Source organism: Rhinopithecus roxellana, chromosome 17 (genome assembly GCF_007565055.1).
Source record: "Rhinopithecus roxellana isolate Shanxi Qingling chromosome 17, ASM756505v1, whole genome shotgun sequence".
NCBI classification, from domain to species: Eukaryota; Metazoa; Chordata; class Mammalia; order Primates; family Cercopithecidae; genus Rhinopithecus; species Rhinopithecus roxellana.
Genome location: NC_044565.1, coordinates 4,613,248 through 4,638,688, shown reverse-complemented (window position 1 = coordinate 4,638,688; position 25,441 = coordinate 4,613,248). Strand labels below are relative to the sequence as shown.

At 42.2% G+C, this 25,441-nt stretch overlaps 1 protein-coding gene across 2 annotated transcripts in view; it reads left to right on the top strand.

Moving 5' to 3' along the window:
* MERTK (MER proto-oncogene, tyrosine kinase) overlaps positions 1 to 25,441 on the top strand; it is a 129,535-nt gene that overhangs the window by 59,801 nt on the left and 44,293 nt on the right. For both annotated transcript variants that reach the window (XM_010386349.2, XM_030921723.1), the window contains exons 5-8: positions 3,714 to 3,800; positions 6,594 to 6,709; positions 13,497 to 13,680; positions 21,032 to 21,183. In XM_010386349.2, the coding sequence (XP_010384651.2) occupies positions 3,714 to 3,800; positions 6,594 to 6,709; positions 13,497 to 13,680; positions 21,032 to 21,183 (539 nt within the window). The remainder of the gene's footprint in view (positions 1 to 3,713; positions 3,801 to 6,593; positions 6,710 to 13,496; positions 13,681 to 21,031; positions 21,184 to 25,441) is intronic.

The window sequence follows — 25,441 nt, the reverse complement described above, 5'->3', positions numbered from 1 at the left end:
AAAAAAAGAAAAGAAAATTCCAAATTTTGTCCAGCGAAGGAGTTGCCCTTCCAATAAAGTTGAACTTATGTTTAAGAATCACTTAAATATAGTGTGATCAGTTGCATCCTAATAGTGAGTATAATCAATTCAGAAGAAAATATTTTTGCAATTTCAAGGTATATGTGTATTTTTGTTGCCAATAAGTTCCTACGGTTTAAGCAAAAACTTTCAAATGTGTGCCATTTCCACTTTCAAATGTGTACCATTAGGATGAAATTCTTGGGGGTGGTAGAAGTGTCATGGAGGAAAACTTCTTGCTGCTGGGGAACAGTCGTTTCACTGGGTGTTGGTGTCAAGATATTCCAGGTACCTCAAATTATATTCTTTGAAACTGTTTAAATTATGAAAAATTTAAGGATGCAAACTTCAAAATGTGTGAGAGGCCACATATATTTTTCAAAATTCTCTGGGAGGAATACAAGCACAAGATATAAAGACCCCGAGGCAGAGTATCACAGGGATCCTTTTACAGGTGTGGGTGTAATGGATGTGAGAGAAATATTCCTCCTCAGTGCAGTAAATATTTTCTAATTCACTACACAAACTAGTAGCAGTTTCATGTCTCACTTGAGAGGAAGTGATCTACTGGGAGTTTTTGTTTCTTTTTTTTTTTTTTTTTTTTTTTTTTTTGAGACGGAGTTTCGCTCTGTCGCCCAGGCTGGAGTGCAGTGGCCGGATCTCAGCTCACTGCAAGCTCCGCCTCCCGGGTTCCCGCCATTCTCCCGCCTCAGCCTCCTGAGTAGCTGGGACTACAGGCGCCCGCCACCTCGCCCGGCTAGTTTTCTGTATTTTTTAGTAGAGACGGGGTTTCACCGTGTTAGCCAGGATGGTCTCGATCTCCTGACCCCGTGATCCGCCCGTCTCGGCCTCCCAAAGTGCTGGGATTACAGGCTTGAGCCACCGCGCCTGGCCGGGAGTTTTTGTTTCTTAGCACTTTAAATTTTCAAGAGAATTTAATTAAGCAATCCAGCTTAGGGTTTTCCTCCAGTCGGAGGGAAGTATTCCTCATCTTGGAAAATTAAGATGCTGTGAAGTATCTGTCAAATTCTCTGTATAATACAATGTTATTCTTGAAGAAATGAAAGGTTACCACCGAATCATAGGACAGAGATGCATGGGTTTGTTTTTCCCTGAGGGACCCCTGTGTAGTCAGGAAAACGCAGACACTGGCGACACCTTCCATCTAGATGGAAAATATCAAAAACCCATGAGCACTGATTTTCTTTTTTATGCACATTTAACCCCTCAGGAGAAGTACTAATATAAAAGGGATCAGATATGCATTTTTTCTACAGCTTCTCCCAGTTACAGCCCTCTGCCACGTAGTGGCCACTTGACTACAGCCCAGGCACAATCGAGGCCACGCAGGCATCTGGCCAGGAACAGCTTTTCTAGGCTGATGCTTGCTGTGCTTCCCTCAGCAGGTTTTTTCCCTTTCATTCTTCAAATATTTGATTACTCTATTAGTGACAAGCTTTGAGTTTAAAAATATCTGATGGAAAATTTCCTACATATGTAGACAGAAGAAAACAAAATAAGTTTTTCTGCTAAGAAGCAAATGGTGGCATATTTTCAACAATTTTATGAAGATACTACTGTGTGCCAGATGATGTTTTTGTGTGCCACAGATATAGAAGTTTCCGAATTCAACTAAATAGTATATACTGTATAGTTGTAGTTTTAAAAAATAACCATTCAGGCCGGGTGCGGTGGCTCACACCTGTAATCCTAGCGTTTTGGGAGGCCAAGGCAGGCAGATTACCTGAGGTTGGGAGTTCAAGACCAGCCTGGACAACATAGTGAAACCCTGTCTCTACTAAAAATGCAAAATTAGCTGGGCGCAGTGGTGCACGCCTGTAATCCCAGCTACTCAGGAGGCCGAGGCAGGAGAATCACTTGAACTCAGGAGGTGGAGGTTGCAGTGAGCTGGGATTGCGCCATTGCACTCCAGCCTGGGTAACGACAGAGTGAGTCTCAATCTCAAAATAAACAAATAAACAAATAAATTCAAATTTTAAGATTGTTTTAAACTTATAGAAAAACATTGGGGATAATACAGCGATTTCCCATAAGCCCCACTCCCACTTTCCCCTATTGTTAGCATTTTACATTAGTGTGGTGCATCTGCTACAATTAATGAATCAATACGGATGCCTCATCATTAACTAAGGTCCATACTTCAGTGATATTTCCTTAGCTTTTTACCTCCTGTCCTTTTTCTATCCCAGGATCTCATCCAGGATGCCACATTGCATTTAGTCATCTATGTCTTATTAGGCTTCTCTTGGCTGTGACAATTTCTCAAACTTTCCTTGTTTTTAATGGCCTTGACAGGTTTTAGGTCTTACTGGTAAGGTGCTTTGTAGAATGTCCCACAATGTAGAACTGACTGGTATTTTTTTCATGATTAGCCTGGGGTTTTTTTGTCCTCGGGAGGAAGACCATAGAGGTGAAGTGACATTTTCGTCACCTGTTACCAAGAGTACATTCTGTCAACATGATGTACCACTTGATCATCTGGCTCAGGTAGTTTGTCAGTTTCTCCACTCAAAAGTTTTCTTTCTTTCTTTTTTTTTTTTTTTTTTTTGCTCTTTCCATAATGTACTTGTTGGAAGGAGTCACTGTATGCCGCCCATTAAGGAGTGGGGAGTTATGCTCCACCTCTTTGAGGGCAGAATATCCAATAAACTATTTGGAATTATTCTGCAAGAACGTTTGTCTATTCTCTCCAGTTTATCTAATTATTTACTGATATCAGTAGAGACTCCTGGATATTTTTTTCTTCTTTGGGTTATAATCCAAAGCTACTTTATTTTCTTGCTCAAATTGTTCTAGCTTTGGCCATTGGGAACTCTTTGAGTTAGCTCCTGTGTCTCTTTGACATGCCGCATCATTGTCTGTGTGTGTGTGTGTGTGTGTGTGTGTTGTGTTTGTTTTACATTTTACTCCAGACTCATATATTTCCTGCCCCAATCTGAGAATCAGCCATTTCTCCAAGAGCCCTGGTTCCATTTATTGGAGAATGGCATTAGAAAACAAGATCTGAGTAACTTGTCTTCCTATTTAAAATTAATAAATCAATTTTTAAAAGATGTCTTCAAACCTCTGAAATGATAGAATTTTTCATTTAGCACTAGTGTCTTCGATTAGTTATAATGCCTTGCATTTATGTAATACATCCTTGTGAATTGACCAGTTTTTACTATTAAAAAAGGATTCATTGCAACACATCTTCTGAGATTTTTAAGCTGTGACTTTTATTTTGCTATTTCTGGTATTCTGAAATATGCATAGCATAGTGGCACTGTATGTACTGGGGGGATAGGTAGCAGTATCAAGTGAGCCTCAGAACCCACTTTCCTTAATATTGGGGCCAGCGATTTGCAGTAAAAGTCGAAATGATCCTGTTTTATTACCTAATGTCTCATTTATTCAGGATCTGAATAAACGAAAGCAGCTGCCTTTTGGGCCCATGGCTGCCTTGCTCTTGGTGCCTTGGGTTTAATCCCAGGTTTGTTTCTCCATAGCTAGCACACCTTTTAAATTAACTTTACCCTAATGCCCAAAAGCCATGAACCAAGAAATAACATAATGCAAAGACAATCATAGAATTGTGGTGAACAGCAGCCTGTTTCTCTGCTGCTGGTCTCATGAGTCTCCTTCCATTCCAGGCCTGACGGAGATGGCGGTCTTCAGTTGTGAGGCCCACAATGACAAAGGGCTGACAGTATCCAAGGGAGTGCAGATCAACATCAAAGGTAAGCAGCAAGACTAGGTTCCCCATGCATGTTCTGGGAGCTGGTGAGGACGCAGCATGAGCTTGCAGCCGGCTGCCTTGGTGTGGGTCCTGGCTTTCTCACTGATGTTCTTTGTGACCTTGGACAACTTACTTCTCCTCTTTGTGTCAGTGTTGTCCTCTGAAAAGTGGAGATAATTACAGAACCTGTTGTTGAGGCTTATTGATTGAATACAAGTAAAATTATTCAGAAGTGCCTGGCATATAATATAGGTCTTTGATAAACATTCACTCATTTAGCTCTGCTTACTCCAAGAAGAAAATAAGCTACAATGTTTTCTCATTCTTAGTTCCCGTTTTCACTTTTCCCTCTTCCACCCTGAACTACTCATTAACCTTTGAAGAGCTGGGGCTGGCTTGGGGCATGATCTAGGAAATGGACCCTGTCCTTCCCAGGTCAGCAAGGCCTGACATGAGTCTCCACCACCTACTGACTCAGAGAGACAGAGGAAAAGCAGGGAGCAGATCACTCTTTGGAGCCCAATGCTCCCTATCCCTCTTCCTCCTAAACTCCCTCTTCCTCTTGGTTCCTCTGAGCTAGGATTTCACTAGGCTGAGCTTGCTTGGCAGTGAGTTGTGATAATAGAATTAAAAGCATACATTTGAAGGCCTCCAGGCTAGTGGAGACATTTCAGTCCAATCTACCTTATTCTCCTTCTGTGTAATCAAAGGTATTAAACTTGAAATTTGAAAGAAAAGAAAAATCTACAAGTAGATACTACCTTTTTATCTCGTATTAAATCATCCTCCTTAGTGTGTCATAGAAATTCAAGCAAACTTTATGTTTTACTATTTGATCTTAGTTTAAATATTGAGAAGTAATTATTTGGCTCATATTCCTTTCCTCTTGTCCTTAGGGAAGCAGTGCAAGGAAAAAGCAGAACTTGTTTAATAATGAATTAAAGGTTGGGTACATACAGAAGGAGATTCAAAATTACAAAAGAAATTATGCTCAAAAAAGATGCTAATTTTAGTTTCAGCAAATTAACTGGACAAAGGCTATGAAAGGGAATATCCTAAAAGTTCACTGGGATAAAAAAATAACCAAACTAAAAGTTATTACTGGAGGAAGTGTATAACTTCCTTCCTTCATCACAATTCCCATTATTACGATTTCCAAAAGACATGTTGGGAATGTCAAAAATTCATGAGTGGGTGTGAGTTTATAAAGACTTTTTCATAAAGTATAAACTTCTTAAAATTTAAAAATATATAAAATGAAAAGCATTTCTTCAATTTTATGCTTCAGAATCTCTGCTAAGATTTTGCTCTATTAGATCATTCTCCAAACTTCTGTTTTTGGCTTTCTTTTATTGTAAAATTTATATCAAAGCTACCAAGACTCTCTTCTTCTAATGTATAATTACTATGGCATATGTGGTCAGCTTTTGGTCTGGAAAGGCAGATGCTTTAGGGCAGTTCCACAAATAATCTGCAGAGGAAAGTGAGTCAAACCTTACTCTTCCCCACTCCCAATGGTGTGCGTCTACTAGCAAAACCCAAACTCCTAAATGTGGCCCCCAGGGCACGCTTGATATGGTCTTAACACACCTTCCTCCTTCTCTCCTGCTCATTCCATCATCACCTTCATCCTCACCACACCCTCCCTGGGCCTCAACCACAGCTCCGCACATTTATTCCTCACCACAGCTCCATGGAGCAGTGCTGTTACTCTCCCCATTTATAGAAGAGAGAACTGTGTGTAGTTGTAGACAGGGCGTGTAGCTGTGCCTGGGTCCATACAGCAGGTCAGGTGGTAGACCAGACTTACAGTCCCTGCAGGTGTTCCCACCAGTCTACTTGCTGCCCTTGGTAATAGGCCTCCAGTGTCCTGTTGAGGGACACAAGCTCCAGGGTCAGGCAGACCAGAGTTCAAGTCCCCGTTGTACTGCTTACAACCTCTCTGTGACCTTTGCCAAGTTTTTAACTTCTCTCATCCTGTTTCCTTATCTGTGAATGGGGCTTGTAAGACTATCTCTCTAATAGGATTCTAGGAATGATAAAAGAAAGCCCTCAAAGTGTCTGGCACATAGTAAGCACACGAAATGTTAGCCTTCATTTTAAATTACGAGTGTGATTATTGTTATGAATTAAATTCAGCACAAAGCAATAAGATTCCCCAAATTTAAGATCCTTCGTGGATTCTAATTGAAATAGCTACCCTTCACCCACCTGTAGCCAAGGGTGTAGCACACCCTTTCGAGACACGCACCTCCTCCCCTCCCCCAGCAGATGCAGTTGGCTCTTTTGCTTGAACCGACTCTTAGTGTTTTCTCAGCCTGGAAAGCTTCTCCCCCTACACATGCACACATACACATGCACACTTATGCGTGCACATACTCTCCTGTGGCACCCCTCTCTTCTGGTGACAGGGCGCTCTTATTCTTGGTTAACGTGGGTCTCCTATACCAGGCCGTGTGCTCCATGAGGGCAGAGCTATGACTGTGTCTCTCTTTAGTGTACTAGTGCCCAGCCAGGTACACACAGTAGGGTCCATGAACATGTACTCCATAAAGGACATGAGTATTCCACATCTTTTCCAGTTCAAAGGCCTCCTCATTTCATCAGTGGGTCTGCGTTCCACTTCTTCGGCCCTTCACTGGAAGACTTATCCACAGGCTGGTACAATTATCCTCAGGCATGGGGAGGCTCCTCTTGAAAACATAATTCCATTTATTAATGCATTTGTTTGGTAGCTGTAGCCTCTTATTATCTATAATTGTGTGTGTGTGTGTGTGTGTTTTGTTTTATGCAGCAATTCCCTCCCCACCAACTGAAGTCAGCATCCATAACAGCACTGCACACAGCATTCTGATCTCCTGGGTCCCTGGTTTTGATGGATATTCCCCGTTCAGGAATTGCAGCGTTCAGGTAAAGCTCCATGGTAAAGGGGGAAGTAGCGGTTTGGCGCTCTCTGTGTGTCTAAGGATTTTTCTTCCTTCCAAGGATGGACACGGAGGGCATTTCTCCATCTCTGTACAGAGTCCCCTGACCTCCCTGCTTCAGTGTCCAGCATGCATGCACCATTCCATGTCCATGCTCTGCCCATGACACTGTGTCCTTCCTGTGCAGGTTTCAGGGCCCAACCGGAAGCAAAATGGGTTTCCAAGGGAGAGCATCATGAGGCCAGGGAGAGTCCTTCTTCTTCTTTTGCTTTTTTTTTTTTTTAGACAAAGTTTTGTTCTTGCTGCCCAGGCTGGAGTACAATGGCGTGATCTTGGCTCACCGCAACCTCCACTGGGTTCAAATGATTCTCCTGCCTCAGCCTCCTGAGTAGCTGAGATTACAGACATGCACCACCATGCCCGGATAATTTTGTATTTTTAGTAGAGATGGGGTTTCTCCGTGTTGGTCAAGCTGGTCTTGAACTCCCAGTCTCAGGTGATCCGCTCTCCTTGGCTTCCCAAAGTGCTGGGATTACAGACATGAGCCACCGTGCCCAGTCAAGACCAGGAAGAGTTCATTTTTAAGGTCCCAAACCACATGCTTATGACCAGGAGTTGAGGAAGCCAGCCACTCCCCAGTGTGGCTCCTCCTGGGCTGGTGGCCATGAAGGACAGAAGGGCCAGCACAAGATAGGTAGTCTGTGCTATTGAGCGTAGCACCTTAGCCAGTGTCACCTGGGGATCCTGGGCATTACAGGTCTTGTGGAGTCTTCAGACATTTTTCACTGCTGCCTAGAATCGGTGTGAAACAGTGCTATTAGCTATCCTAAAATGATAACTTGCCCATGATGTAAGCTCTGCTCTTGAGTGTTCACTTCATAAAAATGAGAATGGTGGCAGTAACACAACTGTTTACTAAGAGACCACAATGGCCCAGGGGCTTTGCAAACATTATCTTACTTAAAACACACCAGCACTGCAGGCTCAGAGTACTCACACAGCCTATGAGTGGCAGAACCAGAACTCAAGCCCAGGAAGCTCCAGTGCCTAAAGCAGCGCTCAGAACCATCAGCTCTTCCATCTCAGGAGAGTCATCGCATTTGGGAGCAGGTTACCGAACATGCAGGAATTATCCACTAAAAGTATGAATGCATTCTGCCTGGTACTAATCATACAGTAGGGTCAGGAATTAGTTTACTAAATATCTGGTCTCATTAATTAAAAATATGTTAACTTGACACAGGCCAACTCAGCTCAAAAAATTTTGTGTTGACAACTAGATGTTTTTACTTGGTAGTCAAATTAATTTCTCTGTTCTTAACGCCTCCAACTCTTATCTAACAGCTGTTCCTTCCCTGAAGAGGAAAAGCCTGTATTATCCCTAAAATAGCCTCCACCCTCACCCACCGCCTCCAGCCTTTCTTAATTCTTGCTCAGTTTTTTTCTTGGTAAGCCTCCCAAGCACTGGTAAGTGTTAGGAATTCTTATTGCATCTATAATTCCTCACCAGGAATGGCCTTTTTTGTGATTGATTTTTTTAACACCTTTTTTTGAGATATAGTTTACTTTTTTTAAAAAAAATTTGAGACGACATCTCACTCTGTTGCCCAGGCTGGAGTGCAGTGGCACAATCTCGGCTCACTGCAACCTCTGCCTCCTGGGTTCAAGCAATTCTCCTGCCTCACCCTCCTGAATAGCTTGGACTACAGGCCAGTGCCACCACACCCACCTAATTTTTGTACATTTAGTAGAGATGGGGTTTCACCATGTTGACCAGGCTGGTCTTGAACTCCTGACCTGAAGTGATCCACAGCCTGGGCCTCCCAAAGTGCTGGGATTACAGGTGTGAACCACCATGCCCAGCTGAGATATATTTTATATACTATAATATTCACCCATTATTTAAAATATACAATTTAATGGTGTTTAGTATATTCAAGAGTTGTGTAGCCATTACGACTGTCTAATTGTGTCTGTATCTAATTTGTCTGTAGTTTTCTTGTGGTAGCTTTTTCTGGTTTTGGCATCAGTGTAATATATCTAGAATAAGTGTGAAAGTCGTCCTCCTCCTCCTACCCCTCCCCTTCCTCCACCTACCCCTCCCCCTCCTCCCCCTCCCCCTCCTCCCACCTTCCCCTCCTCCCCCCTCCTCCTCCTTCCTCCTCCTCCTTCTCCTCCTCTTCCTCCTTCTTCTTTTCTTGGAAGAGTTTGTGAAAGATTGATGTTAAATCTTCTTTAAATATTTAATAAAATCTGTTCTCTTTGTGGAAAGTTTTTTCAATAATAGCTCAATCTTTTTACTTGGTATACATCTATTCAGATTTTCTATTACTTCTTGAGTGAGCTTTGGTAGTTTCTATGTTATAGGAATTTGAACATTTCATCTTAGTTATCTAATTTATTGGTATACAACATAGTACATCATATTCCGTTATAACCTTTTTTATTCTTTGAGGTTAGTAATAAGATCTCCTGTTTCACTCCAGCTTTTAGTAATTTGTTTTCCCTCTCATTTTTCTTAGTCAGTCCAGCTAAAAGTTTGTCAAGTTTATTGATCTTTTTGAATAACCAACTTTTGATTTTGTAAATTTTTTCTATTTTCTATTATCTATTTTATTCATTTCTGCCTTAATTTTTGTTTCTTTTTTTTCTGTTTGGTTTAGTTTGCTCTTTTTCTAGTTTTGTAAGGTAGAGGTTAGGTTATTGATTGTGTTCTTTTATTTAAAAAAAATAGGCATTTACACTCTACATTTCCCTATAAGCACTGTTTTAGCTGCATCCCATAAGGTTTTGTTGTTGTTGTTGTTGTTGTTGTTGTTAATTTCAAGTTTTCTGTCATTTTCCTTGTGAATTTTTTTTGTACTCTTGATTATTTAGAAGTGTGTATTTAAATTGTCACATAATGATGAATTTCCCAAATTTTCTTCCTTTACTGATTTCTAATGTTATTCTACTGTGTTTGCAGAATATACTTCATATGACTGTGATCCTTTTAAATTTCTTAAGGCTTGTTTTATGACCTAAGTTCTATCCTGGAGAAAGTTTTGTGTGCGCCTGAGAAGAATGTACATTCAGCTGTTGTTGGAGGAAGTGTTTTGTGCATGTTGTTCAGGTCTTGTTGGTTTAGAGTCTTCAGTCTTCTGTTGCCTTGCTGATATTCTGTCTCATGGTTCCATCTGTTATTGAAAGTGGGGAATTGAGATCTCGACTCTTATTTTTGAGTTGTGTGTTTCTCCTTTCCTTTCTATCAGTTTTTGCTTCATGTTATTTTGGGGCTCTGTTTTTAGAAATATCCAGGCCTCTTTCTCTAGAGGTAGACATTTATTTATTTATTTGTTTGTTTGTTTGTTTGAGACAGAGTTTCGCTCTTGTTGCCCAGGCTGGAGTGCAATGGCGCGATCTCGACTTGCTGCCACCTCCGCCTCCTGGGTTCAAACAATTCTCCTGCCTCAGCTCTTGAGTAGCTGGAACTACAGGCACCTGCCCCCACGCCTGGCTAACTTTGTATTTTTAGTAGAGATGAGTTTCACCATGCCAGCCAGGCTGAGGTAGACATTTACATACGGGACATAACTGAAGCATGGGCCAGCCCTTTTTAAAACTGTGACCAAAGCGCTGAGCTGTTTGAAGAGCCTAAGAGGACATGAAACATGAGGATGGTGAGCTTCAGGGAGACTCTCAGGAAGAGTACCAGTCCACCTTGAGACAGCAGGTCTCAGGGTGACGTGAGGTGGGCAGGATGGTTGAAAAGTCTGAAAACACCAGGTGACTCCTGATGATGGAAGAGGATCACACACAAGCTTTACCTGCTCTCTCTCTGCCATGGTTTTGGGTGTTCATGGTACAGATGAAAAAGCATCCTGAGACGGCCAAATTCCAGTCCTTTCTTGCCCATCTTGGATTCTGTGGTGCTGGATATGGTGATTCTGTTCTTGTCCCCCTTGGCTAGCTCAGCCTCTGTTCATCCTTTCTCCTTTCCATCTCTGGTAGGCTTTCCAGATTTGGCAAATAAGAATACGGAACCCCCGTCTCTACTAAAAAATACAAAAAATTAGCCGGGCGAGGTGGCGGGCGCCTGTAGTCCCAGCTACTCGGGAGGCTGAGGCAGGAGAATGGCGTAAACCCGGAAGGCGGAGCTTGCAGTGAGCTGAGATCCGGCCACTGCACTCCAGCCTGGGCGACAGAGCGAGACTCCGTCTCAAAAAAAAAAAAAAAAAAAAAAAAAAGAATACGGAACACGCAGTTAAACTGCACGAATAATCTCGTGACATACCTACCTGTACTGAACAGTTACTTGTTGTTTCTTTGAAATTCAAGTTTAACTAGGTGTCCTTTATATTCTCTGGCAGTCCTACTGGGGTTAATTGGCACAAGCTCTAAAAGTTGTCTTTTCCATTCTGTCATTAACAGTGTATTCCCATTTTTTGAAGGGACCAAGTATGGCTTTGTAAAATTATAATTTTAAACTCTGACTCGGGACCAAATGAATGTTTTGGATGAGATTCAGATGCATGCGCTAGCAGGACACACCCTCTCACTTCCTTTGGTCCTGATCTTAGCTCTTTTCTTCACCCATTTTTGGGCCACACACTCCATTTCTATTTTGAGCTCTCCCACGTACTTCTTGCCACTTCATGCGCTCTTTTCCCTGAGGACTGACTGACTGAGAAGGGCTATTAGAGAAACCCTGTTTTCCTCTAGGAACGTGCTCTCAGAGAGCGTTTCTGTGCCTGGAAATGCTCCCCACATGTCTCCGGAAGTGGGGCGGGGGGGAGAGCCAAAGGTTTCCTCCACCTTCGCTTTGGTGGTTGGTCACCAGGAAGTAGGTGCACACTCTGAAGTGAAACAAACAAAAAGTGATGTCTGCCAACAGCCACCACCAGGACAAGCGTCCCGGTTCTTGTTTCTCCTCTGGTGGCTCCTCAGGTCAAATGATACCTTCTTGTCTCCCACGGGGTCTGAGTCAGAGGAGAAACTCAGCCCCCACACCATACTCCTGCTATCTGCCAGGGGATTTGGAATTCCAGAATGTTTATTTCCGGTTCATTGACCTAAGATTCAAACACACATAGCCTAAAATTATAGTACTGTATATCCACAGCCCAGAACTGCAAGCCCATTATTAACAGCAATACATTTTGTGGCCTGAGGATTTTTCCCAAATTGCTCTCAGTTGCTTGTTTTACCCGATATCATTTTGTCTGTTCTGATTTTATAAGTGCCACATATTATAGAAATTTTGAAAAAGCATGTAGTGGAAAACAAAATCCCATACTCTCCCTTATCCCCATACCCAGACAGGAGGTATGCAAGGAAAGAGATGGAAGTTTCACCCAGGACTAGATTTGTGCTGGGAATCGCCCTCTCTTGCCTATGCGTACAGATTTGGAGAGGGATGTGGAGAGACTGGTGGAGTTATGGAGGGAAAGGTAAGGCAGTGTGTTTAAAGGAGATTTGGAGAAAAGTTTTCTGGAGGAGGGGCAAATGACCCTTTCCTATATCTCCCCATCAAAAAAAAAGAAAAAAAAGCCAAGAATCTACATTTCCCGTGTGCTTCTGGAATTGAATTTCTGTTGGGGTCGAAGGGGTTAAGAATAAAGGACACACTAAAATTAGCTTCAGGATGGGTGCATTGGCTCACGCTTGTAATCCTAGCACTTTGGGAGGCCAAGGCAGGCAGATCCCTTAAATCAGGAGTTCAAGACCAGCCTGGCCAGCATGGTGAAACCCCATCTCTACTTAAAAAAAAAAAAAAAAAAAAAAAAAAAAAGCCAGGCATGATGGCAGGCACCTGTGATCCCAGATACTCTGGAGGCTGAGGTGGGAGAATCACTTGAACCTGGGAGACGGAGGTTGTAGTGAGCTGAGATCGCACCATTGCACTCCAGCCTGGGCAACAGAGTGAGACTCCATCTCAAGGAAAGTGATAATAATAACAATAAAATAAAGTTAGCCTCAAGGCAAGAGCAGCGTTCCTCAGGTTACATAATAAAAAGAAAGATTAAGAAACAATGGGCGTGGTGGCTCACGACTGTAATCCCAGCACTTTGGAAGGCCAAAGGCGGGCGGATCACCTGAGGTCAGCAGTTCAAGACCAGCCTGGCCAACAGGGTGAAACCCTGTCTCTACTAAAAATACAAAATTAGCTGCGCGTGTTGGCACATGCCTATAATCCCAGCTACTCAGGAGGCTGAGGCAGGAGAATTGCTTGAATCCAGGAGGTGGAGGTTGCAGTGAGCTGAGATCACGCAACTGCACTCCAGCCTGGGCAACGAGAGTGAAGCTCCATCTCAAAGAAAGAAAGAAAGAAACCCATCCTCTAAAAGCAGAATTTGGGAAATATTTCCTTTAAAAGGCAAAATATTAAATATTTCAGGGTTTGTCAGCACATATTGTATCTGTTGTCTCTGTTGCATATTCCTTGAAGCAGCTGAAAGAAGTCAAGAATCGAAGAGGTTCTAAGAGAAGAGAGGCTTTATTTTATAATACAATATGAATTCTAATCATCATAATTATTTGCTCCATTACCTGCCACAGTGAGAATTGTTTATTGTTATTTTAGGTGTTTTCCTCAGGTGTTCAGTTATTGTCCGAGTGGCATGAGTAACACACAGTGATGCTGGCGGGAAAATGTGTGTGTGTGCCCAGAAAGGAAGCAGGTCCTTCCCCTCAGCGTAGAGGAAGGGGCACGTGCACCAAATACCCACACGCCCCGTGCCTGACATTCCCACCTCCTTACTAACACCCAGTCCTCGTGTTTACTCTTCGTTTAGGTCAAGGAAGTTGATCCACTGAGTAATGGCTCAGTCATGATTTTCAACACCTCTGCCTCACCACATATGTATCAAATCAAGCAGCTGCGAGCCCTGGCTAATTACAGCGTTGGTGTTTCCTGCATGAATGAAATAGGCTGGTCTGCAGTGAGCCCTTGGATTCCAGCCAGCACGACTGAAGGAGGTAATTCCTGGGGTTCAGAATGTGTATTGCCCCCAATGGCATGTGATTCAACAAACCCTTCCCAGTGGCCTGACTGAGAGTTGAAACTTTGCTTTGTTTGGACTTTGTCTCTGGAGGAGAAAATTATTGAGGAGACGGATGAAAATGGGAAAGATATTTCCTCCATACTTTAAAAGCATTTAGTGACAAAACTTAGCCATGTTATGTATAGGTAATCTTTTCTTTTACATAGAAGATAATAGCAGCACACTTTAAAACATGCTCTCTCACAACACAACAATCAATACATGTTACCAACACAATAGTCAATACAGAAGCCTTTGGTGACCCCAACATATGTGAGGATTTCTCTCCTCCAGCAGGCAGTCAGCTGTGCAGCAGGAGACCAGCTGAGTCTCCTCCAATTCAAGTCTGAAACTACATGGAGATAGCTTCAGATCCCACAGGTTGAGGGCTCGATCCCCAGGCCTCCCCTCCGTCCCATCCCCGACCCCAGCCTTTAGATGCCAGTCACAAATCTTGACCTCTGGAACTTCTGACTGACCAAGTGTTTCCCATGACCTCAGCTTTGTGTCCAATTAATTTGCTGGAACGGTTCACAGACCTCAGGGAAGTACTTATATTTACCAGTTTATCATAAAGGATATTACAAAGGATACAAATGAAGAGATGTGGAGGATGAAGTATAGAGGGAAAGGGCGTGGAGCTTCCATGCCCTCCCTGGGCGCACCACCCTCCAGGAACCTCCACATGTTCAGTTATCTGGAAGCTCTCTGAACCCTGTAGTCTTGCTTTTTTTGTGGAAGTTTCATGATGTCAGCATTCCTTCCTCCAGGTTATGGGTCAGGACCCCCTTTGTAATAAGGGTCTTATGACCCACAGTCAGAAAGATGGGGAAGATTAGAGTCCTGCATTGAGGCACGTGAAAGGAGGGCAGGAAGAGGTCAGAGAGATTGTTTTCTGAGGCCTGCCCCTGAGGCGTAAAGCACCCAACATCATAGCAAAAGATTGTAGGACACAGTGGCTCACACCTGTAATCCCTGCACTTTGGGAGGCCGAAGCGGGTGAATCACGTGGTCAGGAGTTCAAGACCAGCCTGACCAACATGGTGAAACCCCATCTCTACTAAAAATACAAAAAATAGCCAGGTGTGGTGGTGCACGCCTGTAATCCCAGCTACTCGGGAGGCTGAAGCAGGAGAATCGCTTGAACCTGGGAGGCGGAGGTTGCGGTGAGCTGAGATCACACCACTGCACTCCAGCCTGGTGACAAAGCGAGACTCCATCTCAAAAAAAAAAAAAAAGAAAAAAGAAAAAAGATTGTAACCAGGGCTATGGGAGTTGTAAGCCAGAAACCATGACAAAAACCTGTGTGTGTGTGTGTGTGTGTATGTGTGTGTGTAGGTTATATATGTATACATATACACACATATATACATATAAAATAACCCACAAGTCCATTAAAATGTAATAGAATCATTCAAATGGATAGGTTTAATTGCATCATATTTTCCATTTGTTCTATCTGTAATTTGTTCTCCTTCTTTTTCTTCATTTAAAAATATTTTTATATTTTTAATATTAAATTTTTATGATTCTGTGTTTAATATTTTTCTGATTCTGTTTTTTTATTCTTTGTTTGGCTTATTAGCCATAGCTCTTTTTCTGTTCTTTTAATGGTTGCTTTAGGATTCACAGTATACATATTTAACTTATCACAGTGTACCTTCAAGTGATTTATACCACTTCACATACATTCCATTTTCTCCTTGAGATATTTTTGGCTGTTGTCAAAGAAGTTACTTTAATGTGTCTGAAAAACCATTGCTACACTGTTGTTATTTTTGTTCAGTCAATAATCTTTTACGGAGAGATTTATATAACCAGGAAAAACACATGTTTATGCCTATAGTTACCATTTCTAGCGGTCTTCCTTTTTTGGTCTTTATATTTTATCTGGCATCATTCTCCTTCTTCCTGAAGAACGTTTTAAAAAATCATTTCTTGTAGTGTGTATCTGCTGGTATGGTATTCAGCTCCTGTAGTCTGGGGAAAAATATTTATTTTACCTTTGAAGTGTTCTTATTTTTAGCCTTCATTTTTGAAAAATATTTTTATGAGGTATAGAACTGTAGGTTCACAGTTTTAGTTTAGTTTTTTTTTTTACTTTCAGTACATTAAAAGAAGTTGCTCTACTATCTTCTTGCATTGTTTCCCGCAAGAAATCTGTGGTCATCCTAACTTCGTTCCTCTGTATATAATGTGTCTTTTGTCCCTATTTTCACCCTTATTACTGATTTTGAGCACTTTAATTGTGACCTGCTTTGGTGTAATTTTATTTATATTCCTTGTGTTTGGAGTTCATTGAACTTCTGGGGTCTCTGTATTTGTTGTTTACATCAAATTTGGAAAAAGTTTGGCCATTATTTCTTTATATTTTTTTCCTGTTTCCACCTATCCTCTTTTGTAAGGACTGCAGTTACATATATATTAGACCATTTAAAGTTGTCCCATAACTCACTGATGATCTATTATTACTTTCCCCTTCTTTTCTGTCTGATTTTATTTTGGATAGTTTCTATTGCTATATCTTCAATTTCACTCATCTTTTTTGGTACAGTATCTAATCTGACATTAGTCCTATCCAGTTTATATTTCATCTCATATACTGTAATTTTTATCTCTTTTTTGCTTTTTTCTGTCTCTAACTTTTGGACCATCTAGAATGCACTTATAATTACTTTTCTTTTTTCTTTCTTTCTTATTTTCGTTTTTTGAGACAGAGTCTCATTCAGTCACACAGGCTGGAGTGCAGTGCCAATCAGCTCACTGCAGTCTTGAACTGCTGGCTTAAGCAATTCTCCCACCTTCGCCTTCGCCTTCTGCGTAGCTGGTACTACAGGTGCACGCCACCAGACCCAACTAATTTTTGTTTATGTTTGTGTGTGTGTGTGTGTGTGTGTGTGTGTGTGTGTGTGTTTGGTTGTTGTTGTTTGTTTCTTTGTTTGTTTTGAGACGGAGTTTCACTCTTGTTGCCCAGGCTGGAATGCAATGGTGCAATCTCAACTCACCGCAACATCTGCCTCCTGGGTTCAAGCAGTTCTCCTGCCTCAGCCTCCCGAGTAGCTGGGATTACAGGCATGCACCAGCACGCCCAGCTAATTTTGTATTTTTAGTAGAGATGGGGTTTTCTTCGTGTTAGTCAGGCTGGTCTTGAACTCCTGACCTCAGGTGATCCGCCTGCCTTGGCCTCCCAAAGTGCTGGGATTACAGGCATGAGCCACCATACCTGGCGTGTTTTTTGTTTGTTTGCTTGTAGAAACAGGGTCTCACTATTTTGCCTAGGCTGCTCTCAAACTCCTCACCTCAAATGATCTTCCCACCTTAGCCTCCCAAAATGTGGGGATTGTAGGCATGAGCCACCGTGCCCAGCCTTTTCATAACTGTTTCAATGTCTTTGTTTGCTGTCCTAACATGTATGTTATTTGTGGGTGGTTTCAACTGATTCATTTATGTTTCCACTGTAGGTGGTATTTTTCAGGTTTGTTGCATGCCTGATAATCTTTTACTGGATTATAGACATTGAGAATTTTACAATGTTAGATGCTAGATATTCTTGTATTTCTATAAGTAGCGAGCTTTGTTTTGAGACACAGCTAAGCTAGTGGGAAACAGTTTAATCCTGTAGGGTCTTGCTTTTAAGATTTATTAGGCAGAACCTGAGCAGGGCTCAGTCTCAGGTCAGTTATTACCCACTGCTGACACAAGACCATTCTGTGTGCCCTACTCAGTATTTCTTGAATCATTAGATTTTCAGTCTGATTGATGGGAACAGGCACTATTCCCTTGCCCCGTGCGAGGCCTGGATACCATTACCTTTAATTGTTTCATGTGGTTCTTTTTCTGTTTTCCTTTAGAGGCATCCTAAGGATTCTGGTGCCTTCTCCTGGGTATTTGCCTTTCTTAGTTTATGCCCTCGTTTTCAGGGAGCCCATTCTCAATTAGCTTCCACAGAATGTATACATAAAAAGTAAAGATTGTGGGAACTTGCACGTCCTTATGTAATACTGGCTTAGTAATTTTTTCAAACATAGAATTTTAGATTGAAATTATTTTCCCTCAGAAGTTTAAAGGTGTTTTCGTATCATTTTTTAGCTTCATGGGTGGCTGTGGAAAATTCTGATACTTAAGTTTTCTATGTGAACTGTTTTTCAGTTTTAGTTTTTAAAATATCTTTTTAATCCTGGTTCTGTCATAAACTGTGATGTGCAATTTGTTTTGGTCATTATCAAGGGCATTCAGTGGCCCCTTTGATCTGGAAATCTGGAAAGTCCTTTGGTCCTTAAACTTTTGTTTTTCCTTTGGAAATGTTCCAATCTCTGGTTTTTCCAGAAATTGTGTTAGACAATTGTTAATTAGACCTCTTTGATTGCTTCCTCGGTTTTCTTTTTTCAAATTGGCCTATTTTCTTTGCCCTTTTGTTCTACCTTCTTGGAGATGTACTTGATTTATCTTCCCATTCTTCTGTTAAATATTTCATTTTACTTACCATGTTGCTAATTTCAAGTTTTTTTCCTTGAAAATTGTTTTCTGGTTCTCAATCATGAGAGCCTTTTCTGGATATCTCAATTATTTTTTGTTTGTTTGTGTTTCGTTTTCTCTAGTTCCCTACACTGGCTTTGTCTCCTCTAAGCCCTCTGTTCTGTGTGGTTTTTTTGGTCCCCGACATTCAGTGCGGGGGCTTCCCCAGACCTCTGCCAATTTCTGCTGTCTGCTCCTGTGGAAGAATGAAGAGTCCTTGATTTGATTGGAACGTGGGCAGAGCTTGTAGGCTTCACTATCAGGTGCCTTAAGTGTTTTGATCCAGATACTCCCAAGTGTCAAAATTGGTTTCTTTCCTCTGTAGCCGCTGACTTCCTCTAGAAAAGAAGTCTCCTGCCCCAGGAATTAAACGTGGCTGCTGATATTCCAGTAGCCAGGTGGGGGAGGAAAGGAAGGTAGAGTCCTTGCCATTTAGTGTATAAACTTTCACTTATTTTCCCAGGTTTCAGCCTGGCTTCTTATCATGCCTCCATCCTACAGGTGCTCTAAGTTTAGTGGCTTTCTGCTTCAGAGAATAAATCACCCTGTGTCCTATGGATATTTGAAGGCATACTTGCCAGGTGTGTAGGCATGGAGAAGATAGACTTTGAGAAGCAACTATTTCTTAATCAGACTTCCAATCACTCTTTCCAGTTTTAGTCCCTGTTTTACGACCTGGGCCCACAGCTTCTGAGCTGCTCTGTGGTTCTTTGGGGGAACATTGGCTTGCTGAGTTAACTATACCTTCTTCATCTCTTTTTCAGCTTTCAAATATGTGTTGCAATCTCTCTTCTACTGTTGACTCCTCTTTGCCTTGTGAGTTTATATCTTTTTAAATTCTTTATTGCCATCATAGAGGGGTTTTGGGAGGAGGCAGACATACAGACATGTTGTGTTGGCCATATTTAGCCACAAATTCTACAACAGGTTTGAAAGTGTGTGACTGATTTCATAGGCAGCTTTAGTTGTGTGGCATTTTCTAAGCTGAAATTCATTTTAACTTCATGATTACTGTTTCTGGGATCAGCAGAGAAAAAGAGGGTTATAGTATCCTTTCACACGTATCTGAAATATATAATTTAACCTCCCCTCATTCAACTACATGCAACAGTTTCGTGTATATTATTCCAATTGTTATTATTCTTTCTAGATATAGAAGATTTATTTTTTTAATTTCTAAAATGGATCTATATACTTTTCACAATCTGATTGTTTCCCCCATTGGATTTTTTTTTATATCAATACATGTGATATACCTAATTCTTTCCAGTGGCCAGGTAATTAAGTATTCCATTGGAAAATGTATCAAAATTTGTATTATTATTATTATTGTTATTTGAGATAGAGTCTCACTCTGTTGCCCAGACTGGAGTGCAGTGGCATGATCTCGGCTCACTGCAACCTCCGCCTCCCAGGTTATATCATAATTATTGACCAAGCATTGCATTTCTTTCTATTTGTCATTATTATGCTGCAATGAATATAATATCACCTACAGATTGAATTCCTGGAAATAAAATATTTGGTCAGAGAGCATATTATTTTCAATTTTAATAGATATAATTAAGTTCTTCTCTCCCAAAAAAAGACTGTAGTAATGCTCTTAACTTGTTTCCCAAATTATTTTATACACATACACACATGCGCACACTCACACACACACACATGCACGCACTTTTTATATGTGTTGACAGGTTAGCTCTGTTCAGATCGTCAATAACTTGCCTCTGGACTTTAAAATGGTGGCTGCATTCTGAGCTCAGCAGTGTTTCCTACCTTGTGCATCTCAAATGCCACCAAGCTGATCTCCAACTGGCCGTGTTGACTTTCTGCCCCACAGGTTTGTCCTGGAGAACATTGTTCAAGTTGTGTCTGCTTCACTTCCCCAGGAGTCCAGAGCACCACCCACCCTACCTTCCCTGCCTTCCTCTTCTTTGCTGTTTTACTTTAGATGCTCATGAAATTTCCTTTTTTTTTTTTTTTCTTTTGAGATGGGGTCTTGCCCTGTCGCCCAGGTTAGAGTGCAGTGGTGCAATCACAGCTCACTGCAGCCTTGACTTCCCAGGGTCAAGTGATCTTTCCTCAGCCTCCCAAGTAGTTGGGACTACAGACCTGTGCCATCATACCCAGCTAATTTTTTTATTTTTAGTGGCAATGGGAGTCTCACTATGTTGCCCAGGATGGTCTCAAACTCATGACCTCAAGCAATCCTCTCCCTCTGGCCTCCCAAAGTGTTGGGATTATAGGCATGAGCCACCATACCTGGCCAACGTTTTCTTATTTTCTTTCTCTTTCTCTTTTTTTCTCTTTCTCTTTCTTTCCTTCTTTTCTTCCTTGCTTGCTTTTTCTGCCCAGGCTGAAGTGCAGTGGCATGATCCTGTCTCACTGTAGCCTCAGCCTCCTGGGCTCAAGGAATCCTCCTGCCTCTGTCTCCTGAGGGACTGGGACTACAGATGTGCACCAAGTAGTCAGCTAATTTTTTAGTTTTTTTGTTCCGTTTTGTAGAGAGGGTCTCGCTATGTTCTAGCTGACATTTTCTACTTAAGAAATGAATTTCTAGGCTTCAGTAACCTAAAAGGGCTCACTTATTTAAAACTCATTGATTTCTCAGTGAAAATCTTAGTTGAGAAGGTGAAAATGTGCTGTAAGTCTTGGTCTCATTTGAGTGCTTTTCACAGAGCATTTGAAAAACAAACACTTGAAAACCCAGATGAGAATGCATCTGTGTGTGCTTTGTGGTTCTTCATTCTTCTCTCCTTTTTCTTTTGCAGCCCCATCAGTAGCACCTTTAAACGTCACTGTGTTTCTGAATGAATCTAGAGATAATGTGGACATCAGATGGATGAAGCCTCCGACCAAGCGGCAGGCTGGAGAACTGGTGGGCTACAGGATATCCCATGTGTGGCAGAGTGCAGGGATTTCCGTAAGTCTAAACCCTAGAAGAGCACGATTGATCATCTCCTTTCAACTTGCTGGTTTACTTCAGTTTTAGAAGCTTTCATTTGGTTTTGAAAAGACCTGGTGTGATTGAGTTAGGCAAGGCACCTTTCAGGGGAACATAAAGAATACAGTAAATATTAGAGGTGACTGAACAGTTATAAAATTCTAAGGAGTCTTTTGGAACTTTCCTCACTCATTCATTCATTCACTTATTCATGAGATAGATATAGATTTCATCCTCTGTTATCACCTGACTTTTGCCCTCATGGAATTTAGGCTCTTATAGGAAGACAATGTGGACTACCCAAATTGTAGCATTAGGTCAGGGAGCTACAGGGCTTAGCAGTCCAGCAATTCATGGCCTTTTGGAAATTTCATGGGACTTTGCAAAAGAAGAAGATCAGGGAATAACCTCATCCTCATAGAGAATGACAAGAAGTAAGCAGTCACCAAAGGAGGGGACTAAGCAAGCTCGCTGGCCAGCCTGGCACAGCTGCAGACAAGCCGAAATTAGACATGAGACTTACTGGATCAGGACATGCAGTCTGACACGGCATAGCACACAACCAGGTGCATCAGCCAGATGGCACAGGTTCCCTGCCCCACCAAGTCCCATTGGGCAATGTGATGTACCCACTTGGTGGATTGTGCACCTGAGGGGACCAGGGTCAAGGGCTCAGCACCCTGTGTAGTGAGCAACAAACAAGCTGATCCTCTGTGCAGTTGCACGGTCGTCATGCTGTGGCCACCTTGACCTGCTTCATTGCCCATGTGACCGGCCCCAGCATGGCTCAGGGCTGGAGATGGTTAGGCCTTGCACTTTGTCACGCTCAGCAAGGATGAACAAAGATGCTTGGAGCCTGTGGCAGACTGCCTGTCCCAGAAAAGGTGGTACTTGAATTGGACTTATGTGTCAGTCAGAATTCTTTAAAGAAACAGCTAATTGAACACGTATGTATAGAAGGAGATTTATCATGAGAAATTGACTCATGCAATTACGGAGACTGAGACTTCTCACGATCTGCCATCTGGAAGCTAGAGACCTGGGAGCCAGTGGTGTAATTCAGTCCGAGTCTGAAGGCCTGAGAACAGGGCCAGTGGTGTAGATCTCAGTCCAACGATAGGAAAATACTGATGTCTCAGCTCAAGCATTCGGGCAGAGAAAAGGGGAGAATTCCTCCTTTCTTTACCTTTTGTTCTTTCTAGGCCCTCAATGGATTGGATGAGGACCAGCCACACTGGAGAGGGCAGTCTGTATTAGTGAGTCCCCCATTTCAAATAATAATCTCACTGGAAACACCTTCACAGACACACCCGGAAATCATGTTCAGCCACATAGCTGGGCACCTCTGTCACCCAGTCAAGTTGACACATAATATTAACCATCACAGCTTAGAGTAATCTTGGCAGATGAAGTTTGAGGAGTCTCAGATGGGAAAATATAACATGAGAGAAGGCACAATATGGCAACTTTAAGTTCTGACTCACTTGAAGGTCTGGAACATAACCCTTTTGTGAGAGCAAGATGTGAGATGAAGCTGGATTAAGGAGTTCTGACCCTAAAATGCAGGGCCCTGGAAGTGAGGCCAAGGCAGGTAGAAATTGGTTGATAGCAAGGGAGCCAATGATAAGTATGAACTCAGGAGCACAACTTGAGACTTACAGGTCATGATGATGACCTAGATGATTCTTCTTTTATGAATAATTACATTGAGTTTGCTGATATAAGTAACCTTCCAACCTGCCTTCTTTCCACCAGAGCATACTTGCTGAACACATTTCACTCTGGTCTTCCACGACTGAGCAGGGAACTCAGCAGCAGGCTCCTGCCAGCTACAGAGGTTTTCTTGCTCCCTGAAAATGTATGTCAGAATCGTCCACAGTGTTTATTTGGAATACCAGTGTGTACTTGGAACTGGGTAGGGGTATGGTGGGGGAGCATCAATATGTCAGGTAATTCCTGCCTTATAATCAGTCTAAAATTGGCAAGATCCTTTAGATTTTTGCTAAAGCTGGCAAGTTCAGTGAAGACTCTCTAGTATAAGCACTGGTTTCATTTCACAGTGGCAAACAAAAGGCAAAGGGAATCTACCTGTGAAATAGTGGCTCCCTCCCTATGTAGCAGCCAGTGCCCTTCCAACGACTTCGTTAAGCATGACTCCAGTCAAACCCAGAGGGACATTTGATTTTGATTTCTATGAAGTCTAAAGACCACTACCATGATGTGAACCCTAGACCCAATACAGCAGCAGGAAAGGCAGCTGGGTGACGATGCCTGGGTGTGGTTAGGTGGGCAGCTTCTAGACAGGTTGCCTTCCCACCTGGGAAAGGAAGAGAGTAGGGTAATACTGCCTCCTTTTGTGACACAGAACATCCATGGAAGGGCAGATGCACTGGTTTCATTATCAAGTCTGTCTCTTCTTTACTGTGATCATGGAAAGCATGCTTCTTCTGTGTTGCCGTATTCCTGATCAATCTAATCCTAGTAACAAACTGTATTAGTCTGTTCTCACACTGCTAATAAAGACATACCTGAGACTAGGTAATTCTAAAGAAAAATAAGTTTAATGGACTCACAGTTCCACATGGCTGGGGAATCCTCACAATCATGGCAGGAGGCAGAGAAGGAGCAAAGGCACTTCTTACATGGTGGCAGGCAAGAGAGCGTGTGCAGGGGAACTCCCCTTTATAAAATCATAGGCTCTCACGAGACATTCACTATCAAGAGAACAGCACGGGAAAACCCCGCCCCCATGACTCAATTACCTCCCACCAGGACCCTCCCATGACATGTGGGGATTATAGCACTACAAGTCAAAATGAGGTTTGGGTGGGGACACAGCCAAACCATATCATAGATCCAAATTTTAGCTTCTTCATGGCATCTATATGGAGCATCACATACAGATGCTCCATATAGAGATGAACAGGGAGAGTGGGTGAGCAGATGCACCCACCAATGATGCCCAAAGTTTGTTTTAATCATTTTTAGCCACATATCATCCAGCATTTATCAAAACTGCCATTTTCTGAAAGGACACTTAAAATTTATTTTGATTTCCCTGCCTCAGTTTACCTATCAGGAAGCAGACTGTTGGACGCAATAGGTGATGGAAGTAGAGAAAAAGAAAGCTTAGAAGTCCATGTTGTTCTGCCTCATAGTAAATGATCATGGTATTAATTAATTTTAAATAGCAATCCCGCTTAAAAGTCACAGCTGCGAGAGAAGCAGCCTTTCCTTTTGTCTTTTGTCCCAAGGCATTTGTGTGAGGTGCCTCTGGATTAACTGCATTTCTCCATTGGCTGAGTTGCAGGAATCAAATGCCTCTTTGAGAGAAAGGCTTTTGTTCACAATGCTGAATGCTTGGTGTAGCTGTACTAAACATAAAGGTTCAGCAGGAATTTTATCTTTCTCTATTTGGCAGGAAAATAGTGATTACCAGCAGACACTTAGGCTGTCTAAAACAAGCCAGTTTGTTTAAAGAGCTGCAGGTCATCCTTTCTCCTTCTACTTCTGGCATGGGCGAAAGCTACTTTTCTGAAGGGGGCCTCTTGAGCTGAGGCATTCTGAAGGGCAGCAATGATGAAAACCTTATGAATGACTGTGGCTGGAGAGCCTTGTGCACTAAATGCCATTAGCACTCAGCTAGGCTGTGCATTCTCATTGCCCTTTGTTCAGAACGGTCCCCTCTGCAGGGAGAACAGAACTGCCACAGTTAGGGCCGTGCCCTTTCCAGTCACTTACCTCCTTGGGGATGCCAGATCATGCCAATGAGATCATTTATTGGGCTTTGCACTATACTTTATGCATCATGACAGTCTTGTGACAACAAAGACCCAGTGGCTCACTTTACTTTGGAAAACATTCTCTGATGCAGCTAAGTGTCAAACTTGTGATCCAAAACTGGGGGCAAATAAGAACAGAGAAGAAAGGCGGACCTTGGGAGTGCCCTGAAATCCACACCCAAAAGGAAGTTTGAGATGATCTTGGCATCTGTCACTTTGATTTCCTTGAATTTCCTTCATCTCAGAAGGGCAAAACTTAGACAAAACCTTGTCTCAAAATTATCCTTTCATTTTCATTTTTAGATAGCTGATACTAAAGCGACTTCCTCATGCAGGACAGAGCAGTTGGATATTTTTGAAAGATATTTCTCACTTATAACTGTAATTAAGGCTGGGTGCGGTGGCTCAAGCCTGTAATCCCAGCACTTTGGGAGGCCGAGACGAGCGGATCACGA